Source organism: Thunnus maccoyii, chromosome 16, assembly GCF_910596095.1.
Source record: "Thunnus maccoyii chromosome 16, fThuMac1.1, whole genome shotgun sequence".
NCBI lineage: Eukaryota > Metazoa > Chordata > Actinopteri > Scombriformes > Scombridae > Thunnus > Thunnus maccoyii.
In genome coordinates, this window is record NC_056548.1 from 3090747 (window position 1) to 3109834 (window position 19088).

At 40.8% G+C, this 19088-nt stretch overlaps 2 protein-coding genes across 8 annotated transcripts in view; both read left to right on the forward strand.

Moving 5' to 3' along the window:
* The first annotated feature begins 270 nt into the window (after positions 1-270).
* On the forward strand, positions 271-17469 carry wdr89 (WD repeat domain 89). Of its 4 annotated transcripts, XR_006091608.1 has the most exons (4): positions 272-500; positions 1539-3264; positions 11201-11204; positions 17460-17469. XR_006091608.1 is itself a non-coding variant. In XM_042387976.1 (3 exons), the coding sequence occupies exon 3, from the start codon at positions 1569-1571 to the stop codon at positions 2703-2705; it is 1137 nt and encodes a 378-aa protein (XP_042243910.1). In that variant the 5' UTR covers positions 271-500; positions 1072-1097; positions 1539-1568; the 3' UTR covers positions 2706-4378. The 4 variants fall into 4 exon arrangements, 3 of the variants coding, with proteins under 3 accessions (XP_042243910.1, XP_042243912.1, XP_042243911.1); XM_042387976.1 differs by lacking the exons at positions 11201-11204; positions 17460-17469 and adding an exon at positions 1072-1097 and having other exon boundaries at positions 271-500; positions 1539-4378; XM_042387978.1 differs by lacking the exons at positions 11201-11204; positions 17460-17469 and adding an exon at positions 1072-1097 and having other exon boundaries at positions 271-496; positions 1539-4378.
* The window catches only part of ppp2r5eb (protein phosphatase 2, regulatory subunit B', epsilon), a 46001-nt gene continuing 35120 nt past the window's right edge, over positions 8208-19088 (forward strand). For 2 of the 4 annotated variants that reach the window (XM_042387971.1, XM_042387972.1), the window contains exon 1: positions 8208-8885. In XM_042387971.1, the coding sequence (XP_042243905.1) occupies positions 8857-8885 (29 nt within the window). In that variant the 5' untranslated portion in view covers positions 8208-8856. The remainder of the gene's footprint in view (positions 8886-19088) is intronic. The other 2 variants (XM_042387974.1, XM_042387973.1) reach the window with 1 other exon arrangement.

Here is a 19088-nt window from a genome sequence, read left to right on the forward strand (position 1 = left end):
AATGTTAAATTGTCATGATAAAGTGTGAAAATACCATCAATTATCCTTAACTCAGGTGCCGTTAACCTGGATTTAGGTTTTTTTTTTTTAGGTATTGAAACTTATTTACTTCATATATCTACAGAGGAATTATTTGAAGGTGAAAACACACATTCACCCCCCTCTAAAAAATACAAATAGATTAAAAAAATGGAGAAAATACGATCAAATTAACTTTATTTAAATATCTGGTTGTTTTCCAGCGACCCAGCGGAACCTTTTATTGAAGAGACGGTTCCTAGCGGGCCGTAAATACTGTAACACAGTACATCCTCCATGCGTTTAGTACAGCCTGGTTTCTAGTAAAGTAACGTAAACTACATCATTGATCTTTTGTAGCAGATAATTGATTAACTTTAACGTTTATGTAGTTCGTAAGACGTCACGGCACATTGCGGGGTTTTGTACGATAAAAGGCCAAAAACGTGGCGGCTGTTTTCGGGGAAATTTCTAGAAAGTAGGTAGGTTGATAAAAATAACACACATAATATTTATGAACACAGTTTAGTCACTGATGACACGGTGAGGATTTTGGCAGCATTTCTGCCCGTTTTTCTCTAAAGAGAAGAATTTAAACCAGACTCCATTTAAAAAACAGCAGATTTTGCATTTTCTTGCTTCATCTCACATATAAACATCTAGTTTACATGTAATTTATAGCTTTTTCAAATTTAATATGATGCTGTGGTTAATTCGGCATATTTTTCAGAGGTGAGAATAACCAATCAGTGGTAAACATGAAAGATTTACTTGAATAATCACTGATATTTTTTACTGACTCTTGGCCGGATTACAAAGTTGTTGCTAGTGATTTGAAATAGTGCATAAAATATGTCCTAACATGTATACAGACATGGTCAATAAGCAAGGAAACGTTAAATAATCAGATTTTTGAATGGAGTCTTGCCACAGAAGAGCAGGTGAAGTTTGTCCAGCTGTCAGTTCCTCCAAATGTTTGATTTTGCAGCTTTTCTCAGAAATTGCGATACAATTTGTCATGTTTTATGTGCTCTTTTTGTGCTAAAACTGCAGGAATTGGGGAAAAATTGCAAGCAAAGGTAAATAATGTGATTTTTACCAACAAAGAGTGATATGTAATCACTTCCTTCGATTAAAAGCATCCTGCATATCACAGAAACAACTGTATTATACTACTAAAAATGTACTTAAGTTCCATTTCAGCTCAACATAAGCACCAGATAAAATCAGTCAATAATGCCATTAAGATAAAGTCAGTAACATAAAAGTATAGTTTCATTTCCTAAGTGCCCGTTTTTTTGTTTGAGGTAGATTATGTCCAACTTTTCTGTCTGAACAACATCAACTTCTTCTAACTAACTGAATCAAACCTCATTTGGGGACATTTGGGAATTGTTTTGCTCCGTCTGTGGCATTGTTTTTGTTTTGTCCGTCTGTCCGTCAGTTTCCTGGAGCGACTGATAAATGCACTAAAGGCTCAAATACAACTTTAAATGAGTTTATTTCTTTATCCTGTGCAGTGTGGTTGAATCTGGTCTCACTGAGCTTCCATGGAGGATTTGGACGAGAAGCTCAGAGGTCTTTCCATCGCCCGGCGGTCTCGTCCGGAGGAGCCCACCTACCTGCTGGACGTCGCCCTGCAGCCGGCCGGCCTGCTGGCGGTGTCCTGCTCCAACTTCACCGTCCACCTGCACAACAAGGACACTCTGAACCTGGTGGGAGAGTATCGGGGCCACAGCGGGCCGCTGTGTGGGGTCACTTTTGCCCGCACCTCCCCTGACCTCTTGTACTCTGGGTCTGCTGACGGGACGGTCCGGGCGTGGGACGTCCGCCGGCCCGGGACGGCGGCGGTCCAGATGTTTAAAAGCGATCCATCTCACAGCTTCTGTAGCTTTGACCTGAGCTGCAGCGACACGCTCCTGTGCGCTGGAACCGAGCAGGTAAACGACGAGGACAGCTTCTTGGTTTTCTGGGACGCCAGGAAGCCGGGCGGCGGTCTTCTCGGGGTGTATTCTGAGTCTCACAGCGATGACATCACACAGGTACGCTTCCACCCTCGGGATAAAGACCGCCTGGCGTCCGGCTCCACAGACGGCCTTGTCAATGTTTTCGACCTCAGCCAGGGAGCGGAGGAGGAGGCGCTGCTGGCCACCTGTAACAGCGACTCCTCCGCCGGCTCGGTCTGCTGGTGCGGAGCCGACTTCACCCGGCTGCTGTGCCTCAGCCACGACGAGGGCCTGCACCTGTGGGATCTGGGCCAGCTGGACACGGACGAGCCGCTGACCATCTTCAGCTCCTCTGACGCCCGCAGCCTGACGCCGCTGGCCGACGGGTCCGGCGTGGATTACCTGGTGGCGGGGAGGTGGCTGGAGGAAGCCCAGAAGCTGCTGGTGGTCGGCGGGAAGAAAAGCGGAGATCTGCACCTGATGGAGTGTGACGACGGGGGGCTCCGCCTACTGAGGAGCCTCGAGGGCGGCCATGCCTCCACGGTGCGCTGCTTCCTGTGGGACGCGGCGGGGGAGGCCCTGGTCACCGGCGGGGAGGACGCTCAGCTGCTGCTATGGAAACCAGGAGGGGAGGAGCTCACGGCGGGGAAAAGGGAGTCGATGAAGAGCGATTCGGCTTTGAGACTCAAATCCAGGCCGCATAAAAAACACGGTTACCAGCGGAGCAAGAAGGCAACGTAACTCTGAGTCACACTGAACTACACGTCACTGGATACACATTCAAACTCTAAACAGCTTCATAAACATATACACATATATACACATTCTGTACAACACACAGAAACTCATAAACTCTCAGGTTGAAGCAGCCTTGTGTCCATATTTCATATCAATTCTAAGCATGTTTTGTGTTTTTTGTGATCAAGTGACAACATATAAACTCAAACATGTCGGTAAATCTGTTTGTTTTATGAGCAAACTGCTGATGGACACTGTTATGGTTCAGTGATGTGACGAAAATCAGTGAAACTATATAAATTTGTCAACTATCAGAAACCTTCACAAATATTAGATATTTATATGATTGTTTTTACATGAATGTGATGTACTGTTCTGCATTTTTGTTTTGCTCATTGGTTCCTACTGAAGATGTAAACCTTTAAAAAAAACACCTCACAGATTTATTGTTTGATTGTATAAAACAGGTTCTGTAGTTTTTTTAGCAAACTTTAGTCAAACTGGAGGAAATAGTCTATTTGTTGGGGACTATTTTCAGCGGCGGATGAATCCACATTTGATTGTGTTCATGGTGATGAAGGAACATGTCACTAGATTTTGTACAACAACAGACGTCTATGACACAGAGGAATAAGATATAAACAGATAATACTTGTTAGTAGATCAATTCATTGTTGTATTTTTTCAATTTATAATTTTAATTGAACATATATTTTGCCAGTAGTTAAATTTGATTTTATGTCAATTCTTGTACATTATTTGAAAAAACTATACGCCATTAACTCCCTCATCACTGTAAACAAGTACAGTACGTATGAAATGGAGACACAGTTCAAGGTTTCTTTGATGTTTTTTTTTTTTTTTTTTTACCAGTTTATCAGTTCTGTCCATTATTGTGACAGTGTAAAACTGGAGGACTGTTATTACTGCATCACGTCCTGAAGTCACCGGAGCCTCCCGGCACAGCGGGAACACGCTGAGAGAGCAGCCATCGCTCTCAAATGGCAAAGAGTGGAATAACATGATTGGCAGTACAAGTGTGTGTGTGTGTGTGTGTGTGTGTGTGTGTGTGTGTGTGTGTGTGTGTGTGTGTGCGATCGAGGCTGTTGGAAAACGATCTCAGTCACAGAGACATTAAAGAATCTTTATGATGACTGGTTGATCTTTGTGGGGTTTTTAATTATTGACGAGTTTGTCGCAGGTGAAAAATAACAGATACTTGCACGTTAACAATGAGACAAACCGGCTCGTGCACATGTTTGATTTTTAAAGCAAAAATTGAATATTTTTCTACTCGTACTAGCAGACAAAAGTTAGGATTTTTTGGATCTAATCAAGTGAAGATTTACAGACGTCTCACAGCAGTTCAGTGTTTTTTATGATACAGTTATTACTAATTAGTCTCAAATATGCCAAATCTGCAGCAGCAATAAAATAAGTTTGGAAACATACAAGACTATTGTTTTTTTAAACAAGACAAGTTTATTTATATTGTACAATTCATACACTTTGCTTTACATGTATTTAAAATAGTCTAAAAGAAAGTGTAACCATGTTTTAAAGCTGATATTGAAAATATACTGAATAATATTTGTGTTTTTCTAATTTATTGTTGCCTGTCTTTAATGTTTCTTAAATATGCTGTTTGTGTGCTGTAGTTATTTGCCAAAATAAATGTCCAGTTTTTTTTTTTTAATCTTTTTCATCTCATGATATTTATTTCATCTTTTAGGAGCCGAGATCACTTTGAACATTTAACATTCAGAGCAGAAAATCACACTTACATGTAATCAGTAATAGTGCAGAAGCTTAAATGTGGCTTTAAGTTTGTTTTATTTCATTTGCAACATACAAAATAACTTGAGAAATGTCCTCAGATATGACAGTAAGTAGGATTAATATCTGTATATAATAATATTATTCATAATATAGTTCTGATTTTTTTTTTAAAGGTGCAGTATGTAGAATTTAGTGGCATCTAACAGAACAGACTTGGCATAAGTATGTTTTAATTAGTGTATAATCACCTGAAAATAAGAATTGTTGTGTTTTCGTTACCTTAGAATGAGTCCGCCATGTTGCACCGCCATGTTTCTACAGTAGCCCAGAACGGACAAACCAAACACTGGCTCTAGAGACGGCCGTGTTTTCATGTTTTTCATTAGTTTTGTGGCCACAGTAAGTTCTCCTACATGCTTGTAGGGGAGGGGTGAAGGTGAGGGGTATTCAGTCGGTTTTAATCTGCAACTTCACCACTAGATGCCACTAAATCCTACAGACTGGTCCTTTAAGTGTTTGAGAGCTTTTTGTTTCCTGGTTACAGCCTACGATGGATGCTTATGAGATAATTCTTACAAAAAACAATCTATGGAAGATTTTAACATTGTTGATTAATGTATGTTGAATTAGCGCTCCTTCTCTGATCTATTTGGGCATTAAACATACTGACATACATGTGTGAACCCTGAGGTAATACAGCGGGATGCTGCTGACCTGATTACACTGACAAACTATTTGGATCTGGTCTGACTTGGGATCCGGTTAAAAATTCAAATACCAAGAACTGAGTGGACCTATAAAGACCTCTAAAGTGAAGGACAACTGCATTTAAAATTGATGGTAAATAAAATATTAAACAAGTAAAAATGTTTTTTCAAGGTTTCATTCTGTCGGTAGAGCTGTGACACTTATCGTCATGGTTTTTTGCCAGATGTGAATAACTCCAAAATTTAAAAAATTATGTATTTTCTAATGGACACTGAAATTATTGAATGTATTTATAGCTTTTGTGTTTTTCCCAGTCTATTAACCTACTATCATAAACTGAACTGACAAGTGGGCAAACTTCATCCTCAGATGAAGACAGTGAGATGCAGTTAAAAGCTCCAGAAAAAGCTTATAGTTAGACGTTGAATCAATATAATGTTGTCAAACTACTGAAAACATGATTACAATTAAAACTGTACTTGGGACTAATGGTTAGACTGTAGTTAAATACACGTCTGAGCTTCTTGTTGTACTTTACTTGCATCTTTTAATTTCATGCTACTTTATATTTTTTACTCCTCTATATTTCAGAGGGAAATTTTGTATTTTTTACTTTGCAATATTTATTTTGCAGCTATAGTTAGTGTGACTTTGCAGAAACAGAAAAAAAATGGGTCAAAAGACGCAGACATCTATAATATTAAAATGTTATTTACAAGTGAATGCATCAGTAATAATAACACAAATGCATAATATACAATAACGCGTCATTGACGGAGGCCATTCTGCCTGCATAGTGAGCACTTTCACACTTTAAGCACATTTTTCTGATAATATTTGTGTTCTTAAGTCAGATTTTGAATGCAGGATCTGAATACTTCTTCCTCCGCTGCTACCAGAAGCAGTTTCATAAGGAAATATGTTTAATTTCCTAGCAAGATGGAAAAATTGGAGCATAAAACGTAAAATTTTGGGCAACTACAACTGAGTGGGTGAAGGGAACAGTTTTCTGCCCTATTGGATGTTTTATTTATTTATTTGGGCCTGTAAAGACTATGTTGTGTGGGTTGTGATAATTTTTACTATTGTTAATGTTTCTAATTGTTCCCGTTGGCTTTAAGTTTGACAAATTATACTGATAAAACAGAAGACCAGAGGTGATAGAACCAAACACTTTCCTGAAGTATTATGAGCTTGATGTAGTTAAAGTATTGCAGTAAAAGTACATAAGTATTATGAGCTTGATGTAGTTAAAGTATTGCAGTAAAAGTAGTGGTTTGGTCCCTCTGACTGATATATTATTATATATGACATCATTAGATTATTAATAGTGAAACATCAGTGTTAGAGCAGCATGTTACTGTTGTAGCTGCTGGAGGTGGAGCTAGTTTACACTACTTTATATACAGTTAGCTAGTTTAGTCCAGTGGTTCCCAACCTAGGGGTCGGACCCCTCCAAAGGGTCAGCAGATAAATCTGAGGGGTGGTGAGATGATTAATGGGAGAGGAAAGAAGAAAAAACAAAGTTCTGATACACAAATCTGTTTTCAGTTTTTGGACTTTTTCTCTAATCTTTGATTTTTGGTGAAATATTGGATCATTTGAACATTTATTGAAATGAAAGCATGTGAGAAGTTTAGAGGGAAAAATCACTATTTGGTGGAGCTGTTAACAACTCATAGACATGTGAAATGTGACCCCGACTACACACTGCTTTTTGTAAGACGTCAAAAATCCAAAAAAGGTTGGAAACCACTGGTTTCATCTTTAACAATGTGTTGTATTTTAAAAGCTTGTTATATTATCCATTGTGTCAAATCTTCATCTGAAAAGTAACTAAAGCTGTCAAATAAATGTAGTGGAGTAGAAAGTACAATATTTCCCTTTGAAATGTAGTAGAGTGGAAGTATGAAGTAGCATCACATGGAAATACTCAAGTAAAGGTCAAGTACCTCAAAATGGTACTTAAAGGAGCGGTTCACAATTTTTCCAAGTGTGTCTTAAAACAACAGTCAGGTGTCCATAGTAACAGTGAAAGAGGTTTTCCTCACTGTAATCATTCCTCCTGTTCATACTGGATATTAAAAGATCCTTCAAATGTGCTTTCAATGTAAGTGATGGAGGCCAAAATCCACAGTGTGTCCACACAGTCATTTAAAAGTTGATGTGAAACTTATATTCAGCTTCATCAGTCTGAGTTAGTCATATCAAGTGGATATCTGACACATTTACAGTCTTTTTAGCATCAAATTCCCTCTTTGTGTTTCCTTGGACAGTGTTTCCCTGTTGAGCTGTGGTGGAAGTATAGTAACAAAAGAGGGACTTTGGCACTAAAAAGACTGTAACGTTGAAAGATATCTTCTAATGGTCAGTATGAATAGGAGGAATGATTACAGCAATAAAAACCATGTTTCAATGTTCATTTGGGCTCCTGAATGTTGTTTTAGGACGGGGTTGAAAAATTGTGAACCCACCCTTTATGTTCAGTACTTGAGTTAATGTATTTAGTTACTTTCCACCACTGGTCCCATCTGGGAATACTGGATGGGAATAAGTTTTCCACCCTTCACCTCCCCATATGTACGCCCACGTGCTCCAGCATTAGCTATATTCATAGTAGACCTATATATTATAGTTATGTAACTCTCTTCCTGCTAACATATATCCCTCTGTAATCTCTCGGTTTGCACTGAAATCCATTCTTCCTGCACACGACGAGAACACAGTGAATATACAGTAAAGCTGCGACGAATCGGGCGTCAATGTGCGGCTAAAATAAAAGTGTGGAAGCGAAAGGGCTGGGCCTCGGACAGGTTTAGCCTCATTCCTGCATGCTGTGTGGCGGAGAGAGACTCCTCTTTCTGCCCCGATCTGTCTTTCCTTTCTCCCTTCTCCTCCTCCTCTTCCTCCTCCTCCACCTAACCGACGGATTCAGGAGCGGGGAGCCTCATTTCTCTCCCGTATGATGATTGACGTCTCCTGTCGGCCAATCACAACGCTCGACATCGCTGCCGGCAGCCAATCGTCGTCGTACGTCGCTCTTGAACCCGTCCGTGTTATGTGTGCCGTGGTGTCCGCCAGCCAGCAGTGTTGACAAAAGGGTGAAAAGAAACAGCCCCGGATCGTAACCGAGCGGAGGAAAACACAAAAATCCAGGGGTTTTGCGAAGACAAGCAGTTGAAGCAGTAACGGGAATGTAATTGCGTTGAGCTGCTCGTTTTATACAGCCGTGTTCTGTTATTAATGGGAGTTTGAGGGTTATTCTGTTGGAAAGGAAAAACGGCACTCGTGGGTTTTGGCTGCTTTCAGGCCGAGATTTTCCTGCTGCTCCGCCGCTGCTTGAGGGAGAGGCTGTCCGCAACGAGCTGGAGGTAGCCTCACGGTTAGCCCCGGTACATCACCCCCCCTCCCCAAAAAAACACACATAGGATAACTCCTCGCCGCCGTCTCCGTCGCGAACCGCAGAGGATCAAGGTAAAGTACTGTGAATCGAGGAAAAAAGCTAACAAACAGCCCCGCTCGGTCGGCTGCAGCTCGCCGGGCTCGGCTCACTCGGGACGGTGTGTGTCTCCCAGCCCGGCCGCTCTCTATCAGCCTGTGAGCGCTAGCTAACGGTAGCAGCATTAGCACTGCCTCCCCCCACCTCCCCTCTGTATTTACATCTGGGATGATGGGTGATCGCCCAAGTCCGCCCAGGTAACGTTATCTCATTAGCACACATGTAAAAGTCAGATTTGAATCACATGTTTTTATATATCGGCTGTTGTGTTTCCTTTTGCTGGTGGCGGCTAGCAAGCTAAAGGCTAGCTCCATGTTAGCTAACCCGCGATAGCCGTAGTACTAACGTTTTGCTAGCAAAGTAAAACGCCGTTTTCTCCCTTTAAAGCTTGGCAGCTTTCACAAAATGCTGGCTTGTCTGCATGTTAGTAATATTTAAGTGTTTTCTGTGTTCTGAGGAGACAAGTAGCTAACGATATATGCGTTGATATTCAAACGCTTTGTAACGGTTAATCGGGGAGCTAACGTTGCTAGCCAGCTAGCTATCGCGCTGTCAAGTTTTGAATGTTCTGCTGCCAGGCCCAACATGGCCAACTAACGCCAGCTCCCCTAAACGGCTTGATTTTTGACCTTATGCAGCTGATGGCCTACTTTGCTGATAACTGCAGTACTAGAAGAAGTATTTAGATCATTTATTTAAGTTAAAGTACTAAAACAGCAATGTAAAAATACTCCATTACAAGTAAAAGTCCTGCATGAAAAATCAGACATAAGTATAAGTACATAAGTATTAGCAGCAAAATGTAGTTAAAGTATGAAAGTAAAAGTAGATGTTTGGTCTCTCTGACTTAAATATTATTATATATGACATACAAAATTGTACTTAGAGTATTTGAGTAAATGTACTTAGTTACTTTCCACCACTGGTTAGCAGTAAATATGTAATATTAAATGTCCCTTATTGCATTGTAAATGGATATAATCTTTATTGTGTTATTTGGCTTAGGTGGTGGCTTAGTGGCTGATCTTTCCAGGCAGAGCTGATGTCAGGAAAGCATTGGGGCAGGTTTGCTTAAAAAGTAAATGCTGATGTTTAATCCTCATGGGTTGAAAAAGCCCTGTGAATCTGTGCCTGAGACAAGTTTATCTTTCCTGTCAAGTGAAGCCAACTGTCAAATGTGTGACTAGGGACGTGCATTATCGTATTATTGTAGGTAAAAATATCACGGTAATCGGAATTATCATGATAATTGTCAGTGTTTCCTTAAATCCTACTATTAGTGCTAAAATTTAGCGAAGTTACTTCACAACATGTTTGCTCTGGATTTAGTTCTCTGAGCTGTGTGTGTGTGTCTGTATGTCGCAGCTTTATTGGACTTTGTGTGAGTAATAACATCACAAACAGTTTAAAGTCTGTAAACAAAAGTTGGTTGTTTAAAGACAGCCGACTGGAAATCACCTTAAAACCATCTCAGTGTCTCTTTGATTCTACATTCATATTTTGGAAATTTAAGGACTTTTCCCGATGAAACTGATTGATTTCTTTATATCTGCTTCTTGTTAACAGTTAAATACATTTTTAAAAGAGAGAATTTTTTAAATGTAGTTATACTGGGCTCTCACAGGTCACCTGTGGCTTTACAAAATCAAACCGCTAATGTTCACGGTGTCGTCTGAAAACGACAACAATCACGGTAATGACGGAAATGGTTGTATTGATCCCGTCAGAAAGTTTCATCTCGGTGTATATAGTAGAAACAGTATAACGGTACATCTCTCGTCAGGAAAGCATTGGGCAGGTTTGCTTTAAAAAAAAAAAAAAAAGTAAATGCTGATGTTTAATCCTCATGGGTTGAAAAAAAAAAGCCCTGCGAATCTGCCCCGAGACAAGTTTAGCTTTTCCTGTCAAGTGAAGCCAACTGTCAAATGTGTGGCGATAATCTGATATGAACTTTGACTGGCTTTGCACTAAGATACTGTGTCTGACAAAGTGCCAACTCTAAATATGCCACCGCCGACTGGTCTGTCATGTTTTCTTGTATCGCCAAACATTGTTTCAACATCTCAGAAAGTGTGTTTACAAGCAGTCGGAGGGAGATCGTCATAATAACACTGTAGCGAGACATGGATGATGAGAGGTAGAAACATGGTGATGAGGGAGACACATGCAGAAAGATAAATATAAGAGTGTTTGGTGGTTTTTAAGGGTGAAAAACAAACTTCTTCTGTCAGTTTGAAATGTCTTCTTTTTTCTTCCTACCTGGCCTCCGTTCTGTCAGTCAGGTGTGAATGACAGCAGCATGCCAGAGACCAGGTGTGGCGTTGAATATTTACACGTGATGGTATTTGCTGTGTCAGAGTGTGTTTTGTGTTTTTTTTTTTTTTTTTTTTTTTGCTCACGCCGGCTCATCTCGAAGGTTTCTGAATGTCACACCGTATCGAAGATAGCTTAACATCCAAAGTCTCCTGTGTTTATGGCGACGCTGGTGGAGTAACTGCCTCCCTCTTATCAGCTCTGTGTAGCTGTGTGGGTCTCAAAGTTGCTGAGTTCATTTGTTCTCTGCTGTGTGAACAGCGTAATTATCCCATGAATGAATCACACTAATATTAGACGTGCTGCAGTCAGTCAGTAGTGGCAACAGGAGATTTTCTGAAAAACTGAATAGTAGAAGCATTTAAAATAGTATATCTGGCATTAATTTAATTAGTGCTGCGACCACTTATCCATTCATCAGCAACTCTAGGAAATTAATATGTAAATAACCTTTCCTTCTTATTATGTCTAAATAATTTTCTCGCCATGATAGACATGTAACTCAGATTATACCGGCTCAGTTCTGGCTCCTCGAGTCAGTAACGGCCACAAAGTTGTAGCAGCACATTTACGTCATGGTGAATGATGCTTTGTAGCTCCCCTTTTGTAAATGTAAACCACAGGATGTGAATACAGAGATGCTGAATATCAGACTGTGTGTGTGTGTACAGTTTATAGTGCTGGAATGATTAGTCAGTTGACAGAAAATGACTCTGCAGCAATTCTAATAATCCAGTCAACATGTAAGTAATTATTTAAAGCAGAGACGCTATAAACTCAAGTGGTTCCAGCTCGTCAAATTTGAATATTTGCTGGTTTTCTTACTCTTTTTATAATTAAAAAGATATGTGAAGATGTCACCTTGGGCTTTAGAAAACTATTTTCTGACGTCTTATAGAATTACAGTTAATCCATTAATTAGAAAAACAGTTGGAAAATTACTGATAAATAGCTGCAGCCCTAATTTAAGGACTTTTTTTTAGTTTCTGGTGTAGATCCTTAATGTAGATCATGAATGTAGCATCCGTCCACAAATGAACAACAACAGGATGCAAACACAGATAAGTATTAATCCCTCGAATATGTGTAGAATTCATAATGAAAACAGTGAATATATATATAGAGCTGAAAGATGCGTCACTTCATTGATTAGTCAGCTGACAGGAATCGAATGAATGAAAGATATTTTTGGGGCGAATGAATTACTTGTAAAAGTCATTTTTTTTAAGCAAAAAAAGTCACTGAATCCAGCTGCTCGAATGTGAATGTTTTCTGTTTTTGTAGCTTTTTAAAGAAAAAAAAGATTGAAAAAAGAAATGCTTGCTCTTTATAGATCAATCCGTTAATTGACTGATAGTGTAAATAATCTGCAGGTTAATCAGTATTCTTATGTGCAGCTAATAATATCAATGTCAAGGCTGTATTTAGGGTAAAGGTGATGCAGTGTTCTGAAGCTGTTTCTTTCTTGTAGTCCATCATATTCACATTAAACTTGTTCTCCTACAGATCGTACCTGAATTTAGATGAAGCTATTGTATAAAGGAAGTGTTAGTCACGCCCAAAGTTGTATCAGAAGTGCAGCGATGTTTGATTTTTGGCTTCAGACCACAGGCGAGATCCTCAAGCTTTTCCTTGCCAGCCTCCTTTTTTTTTTTTTATCTCCGGTGTGTGTGTGTGTGTGTTCCTGTACACATTGGTGTGTGCGTTTTGTTCCCTCACTTCAGCTCCTTTTCGCTCTGCCTATTTGTTGACTTCCTGTCGAACAGCAGCTCCCCTCCCCTCCCTCCTCTTCCTCCCTTTCTGTTGCTCTCCCTGTTGCTCGCCGTTGCCCCCTCCTCTCTCTCTCTCTCTCTCTCTCTCTCTCTCTCTCTCTCTCCTTCCTCCTTGTTCTTTAATCCCACCCTCCCTCAGCCTGTTTAGATGTCATCTGGTCTCTTATGTAAGAGGCATGGGGAGGGGAATGGCTTTGGTGCTTCGGTGCCATACGCCTGACCAGCCTCCGTAGTCTTGCTCTCACTCTTGTTCTGTGGTGGCACCGGAGTGTTTTTCGCCATTAGCCGGCTTGTCAGAGGTGGAGGAGAGAGAGAGAGAGAGAGAGAGGGAGAGAGGGGGAGATAGACAGTGAGGGACTGATGGTTGTACATGGGGATTCCAGTGCCCCTTTGCACAGGTAAGTGGAGCTGAACTAACTCCATCGGTACGTTTTTTAAAAAAATTTCTGAGGGAGAATGATTGTAGTTTGTCTGTTTTCACTGTTGGCATTCACCCGCTGGCGAAAGCATAAAAGCGCCTGTGAATATTCAGCGTTGCCATTGGTGATGTAGCAGGCAGACGCGGAGAGTCGGTCACTGGTGAATCTTTTCCCCCTCGCCGCTTATGGAGAGGTACAACTTCCCAGTCGCTTCCTAAGATGCTGCAGACAGAGTGGGTTTGAGCTGAATGAATGAAGCCGACTCGCCGTGTTAGTCATCCTTGCAGAGACTGAGAGTTGCATTCGGATGTAGTAGGAACGTGAGGACAGTATTTTTAAAAAATTAAATTTTTATTTATAGAGACGAAAATCAAAAATTTACCTGGAAGGGCTTTACAGTGTGTACAGCAGACGACACTAGAGCTGCATCAATGATTCCTCTCATTAATGCTTACGCTCTATTTTCTCATTTAATCGATTGACTGATATTGTCAATAGTCGATAGACAGAAAATTAAACGGCAACTGTTTGATATTCTATTCATCGTCTTTTTAAGTAAAAATTCAAAAATGTGCTGATGCCAGCTAATGAGAATTTGATGCTTTTCATTCATACGTAAACTGAATATCTTTGAACTGATGGTCGGATAAAACAAGACATTTGAAGATGTCAGCTTGGGAAACGATAACAAGCATTTTTCAATATTTACTGACATCTAATAGTCAGGGAATCTAAAAAATATTTGTCAGATGAATGGATGTTAATTGCAGTCCTTTAAAATGCCTTTTAAAGCCTTTTGTCAGAGTCTAAAGTGGCGTCTTAAAATGTTTTGTCCAACCAGTAATTATTCACGGATGGTGGCTGTCGGTTAATTCTGTTGATGGATTAATCTACTAATCGTTTCAGCTCTATATGACGCTCTGTATCTTTAGACCTGTGTGTCTGATAAGAGAAAAACAACCTTTAGCCTGTGAGTGAAACTTTCTTTTAAAATAATTGATGGCAGCTGCTGTTTCAGTCATTTTGGTTTTAACTGTTTACAGGAATAAAACCTGATGGTCAGAAAGGCGTTAAAGGTTGTGTACGTCAGTAGCGGTTCCACTATAAGCCATTAGCCCGGGATTATCTCAGAGCGAAGGTGATCTCAGAGGCCTCGGCCCTCTTTGTCTGGTCTCTGCGAGGAGCAGGAGCAGCAGAGAACAGGTGTCGAGGTGTCAACTTGCACTTTTTGTTGTGTTTACACTATTACACCGATAAGGCTGAGATGCTGCTGGGACTCACTTTGTATGACATTTGAATAGTCCTGCGCCAAGGTTTGAAAGGCAAAGCAGTCGACCCGGACAGGAAATTTAAATTTCATGCTTATATTTGTCACACAGTAGGAGTATTAGAACCCGAGCAGGATTTCTAGATCGGCGGCGGCGGCGGCGAGTTACCTGCCAGACCGGCTGGGTGTAGAGGTTAAACTTAGCAGCCGCCAATAAGACAGATCAGCTGGAGGTATTTTCTCACCTTGGTGACGATACAGAAGGCAGCGGATCACACGGATGGATCATTAACAGCTGTGTGGTTATGAAAGAGACGACAATGAGCCGTGCTGGCAGATGACTGACTCTCTTGTCATGTACATGTAATTGGTTTTGTCATATGAGAATCTGTATCTGTCGGGTGTAGACGTCTAGAGCTTTATTCCAAGTAAAGACTTTGATTCTAAATTGAAAATGGATTGAAATGAGCGTTTGATTTTCGACCTTCACAAGCAGGATCGGTGATTCTCCCAGTATTTTTTTTTTCTCTCCACTCCCGCCTACTTGTGCGTGTCCAAAATTTAAAAAAAAACCCCCAAAAACCAGCGACATTTCAAAGACGACACAGTGTAGCTTACTGGTATCACGCGGCTGCGTTACCTGCATGACCTGAAGTCACCGGTGTGGTAACATTTTTCCTTCTCTGTGAGTTGTGTAAAGAACGGATCACGCTGTTGAACTTCCCAGATTAATAACTCATAAGCGAAATGTAGTTAAAACACAAACAACACCTCTTTCCTGAAGTAGTAAGATAGACGACGAGCTACAACCTAATTTACACCGAAACGAGCCGTCCTCCGAGCCTGGTCTCTACGTACAGACGGCTGTGAGACGAGTATGAAGGCACCGTCTACTAAGTCCAACACATAAACTTAGTTTCTTCACCTGCGAAAAGCCGACAGCAAAAAAAAGTTAAAATCGAATCGTGACATTAAAATTGAAAAATAAATCATGGATTTGGAGACTCGTGACACCTCTACAAGTAAACCTTCATAACAACGGCTTTCATGTTATTTCTGACATATGTGACTGTGTAGATTCCATATATGAGTCTGGAAATGTACGGAGCAAAGATTTGATGGTTTTCAGGTAGATCTGAAGGATTCGAGGAAAATATCTTGAAGTGAGTTGTCCGACTGTAATTGCAATTATGAAACTGTAGAACGTAGATTTAGAATCACAAGCCCATCTTGTCTCTACATTAATAGCATCAAATAAATTATTGAAAAAAAAAAAGAAAAGTTACTTCTTGTTGACATTCACACAGTCAGAACACAGAAAAATCCATTTGAATTGAATTTGGCAACTTTTCCATAGATAAAAGGACCAATTGAGCCCACATTTATTGCATCAATGGTATTAAGTTAATGTAAATTTGCTGCAGCAGGTTGAATTTGTTGAATTAGTATGGCTGCTGAAGTCAACAATGTCTGGATCACAATTTAGATTGAAGATTATTAATCATTCAGCACTATATCCAGAAAGTTTAGAAACGATACCACCGTTAATTTGACTCCTGCTCACTTATTGTGTTATTCTGACGTGACAGCATGCAAGTAGTTCAGGGGAATTAATTTCCACTAAGCTATACGACTATATCAGCCACTAACAGGCCACAGCATACATTGAAGACCTCAGCTGCAAATGAACGAGGAAGGTTTCCAACCTACTGAACTCTAGTGAGCTCGACACTGACCGCTCAGTACGTGGCGCTGCTTTCAGTTCATTTATCTTAACAAATAAAACCCAGAATACTTCAGGGATGAAGGTTTATCATTCATCGTCCATCATCGTCTGAACAAAAAAGTCCTCGCTACCTGCAGCACGCTAACTTTCTCTCGCTCTAATGTCCTTCCTCCTGATAGGCTCATATTAAATAAGATGTGCAAAACAGTTGAGCAAGAATAATAAAAGTTAAAAGTCGCAAATGCAAAGATCCATCTCTGGACTTTGAGAATCTATTATGAATCATTCAAATAAGAATCACGATTCATTGGAAGATCAACATGTGTATCCGGCTCCAGAGGCTGTAACGCTGTCGTTTGTCGCCGTCAGCAGGTGTTACTTTAATGGACTGATGATGTAAATGTGTACAAATTACACCGCCGGTTTACATTAATGCTTATTTTGTCGGAGAGAGAGTGTGAAAAATGAAGTTTCAACAGTTTAAGGAACTCTGCGTATTAATCACAGGTGTCAGTTTTGATTATTATCTCCCTCCGTTTACACGTCATATGGCATCAACGCCGCCACGGTCTCTAACCACAGATGGACGCGCTGCTACTCGGCAGTCATGAATCACTTTTAAATCCCGCAGTATACCGTGTATGATGATAGACGATCAGCTGTGCAGCCTCAGATAGCCTGTAAAAGGCTTTCACTGCCAGCCAGCACTGTCCACATCCTCGGGCAGCAGGATGACGTGTGTGTGTGTGTGTGTGTGTGTGTGTGTGTGTGTGTGTGTGTGTGTGTGTGTGTGTGTGTGTGTGTGTGTGTGTGTCCACTCTGTTATGTACGAGGCCTGCTGGACATACTCTATGACTGCCTGTGTGACTTTGACAGAGCGTTAGAGAGCACGGCCCGCAGCGTCTCATCCTCGTCTTATTACATGTCGATCGAGCCTCTAATTCATTTCTCTCTCACGCCTTTATGTCACCCAGCTGAGTGAGTGTGGACTACGTAAGGATCTATTTCCTCTCATGACATCAGTGTCACCTGTTGTTGTTGTTGTCTATAAACATTTAATCCTAATAGGAGTTAAGAACATAACATCAACACTTAAATTACTTAACTCAGCTTCAGTCCACCATCAGTATTTTTAGTCATGTTTGTGGTGAAGCTCCAACATTTTAGAGTGAAATATGTAAACAAATGTTTAATGGATCGCTATGATATTTGGTTCAGACTATTCAGGCAGCAGTTCCCAACAACATGCCTGTAAAGTCCAGTTTACACCAAAGATTTGTGACAAGATGAAATGGATTTAGAGCGTTAAATGGTAATTAGGTAAATTAACTGCATTTATAAAGCATCTTTCTAGTCGTCCTATCACTCAAAGCGTTTCACACAAACTCACACAGCCTTCAGGAGCAGTTTTGGGTTCAACATCTTCCTCAAACACACAGCAGACATGCGGGCCGGAGGATTCGGGATCGATCCACCGAACTTGCGAATAGTGGACGACCCGCTCCACCTCCTGAGCAACGGCCGCCTGACGTTGCAGCGGTGTAAACTGGTCTGTCTCAGCTCGTCAAGTCGCCAGTAGCTGGTTTTATAACCAATCAGCTTGTAGCAACGTCACCGGGTCAAGTCAGTTACAAACTGTCAGCTGGTTGGAATGGGCAGAGTTTTGGAAGTTTTTTAATGTTTTGACCGTTTCATCAATGCTTGAACTGCAACTTAACTCGCTATCATAATTCATATTTTAAGACACTACAAATACAAATTATCCCGCTACAAAAAAAACGCCTTAAAAGCTGGCAGTTAGAACGGAAGTACATGGGTGTAAACCAGCAGGTTTCAGAACGTTGCAGACCGGCGCGCTGCAAGTTTCAATTTGTCTCATCGTGAATCTTTGGTCTAAACTGACCTTTAAGCTTCGGTTTAGATCCAATAAGGGAATTTTGAAGCCAGTTCTTGACTTATAACATAACATTTGGTCAACATATGTACTGAGCAGGACATTAAACTCTTACATAATGGTAAGACTTTCTTTAAACGGCCAGAAATCTATTGTATGTTTGGCATTTCTGCACTGACATTCCTATTTAACACAGGTTTGTCCCAGTAGCGGTAAAGATGTAAGAACAGCAGTTTGCTAATATGTGGTTTTATCTCTCCAGTGATCTTTGTATTTTGTGTTGGTGTCTCGGTTCATCGTTTCCCCCTCGGTAGCTGAAAATCTCGACTTTCTATTTTGTCTTGGGTGTGGTCGAGCAAAGCAGTTTAGCAGCAGTTTACAGTAATAAAGTGTGACTTCTGCGGTGGCTCGTGTGCGTGCGTGTGTGCGTGTGCGTGTGTGTGTGTGTGTGTGTGTGTGTTTCTCGTCGCAGCCAGTTTGTTAGAAGTTTTTCAGACGTAATCAGCAGTAAACACACAGCAGCGGACTTTTCCTCAGCTTCCTCCCTCTGTGGCGAAGGCTCGCAGCCGCAGAACTCGCTCTATTGTTGTGGTCAGACGGTGGTGTTTTCTCTATGTGTGTGTGTGTGTGTGTGTGTGTGTGAGTGTGTGACGGTCGGCAGGTATGAAGGCGGTGTGTTTTTGTGTACTGTACCCAGACCTCAACTTGAGGCCCAAATAGTCTCCCATGCTGAGAAAATGAGGCTGTCTGCTTTTGCCGCACAGGTTTGTTGTGGAACTAATAAAACGCTGCAGGAAGGTGGACTGATATGAAGCTAAAACAGTCAGCGGGGATGTTGTTTTCCTTCTTTCTTTTCTAGTTTTTTTTTTTTTTTTTTAAACTCACTACCAAGAAGAAACACATGGCCTTCAGGCTGCATGATTATTGTTAAAATCATCGATTCATCTTGCAATTCTTGACTGATTGTCAGGTCTATAAAATGTGAGATATTATATAAATGTTTTGTTGT

What these genes read in the sequence shown, in the direction of transcription:
- wdr89 (XM_042387976.1), top strand. Translation starts at nt 1,569, where the DNA reads ATGGAGGATTTGGACGAGAAGCTCAGAGGTCTTTCCATCGCCCGGCGG.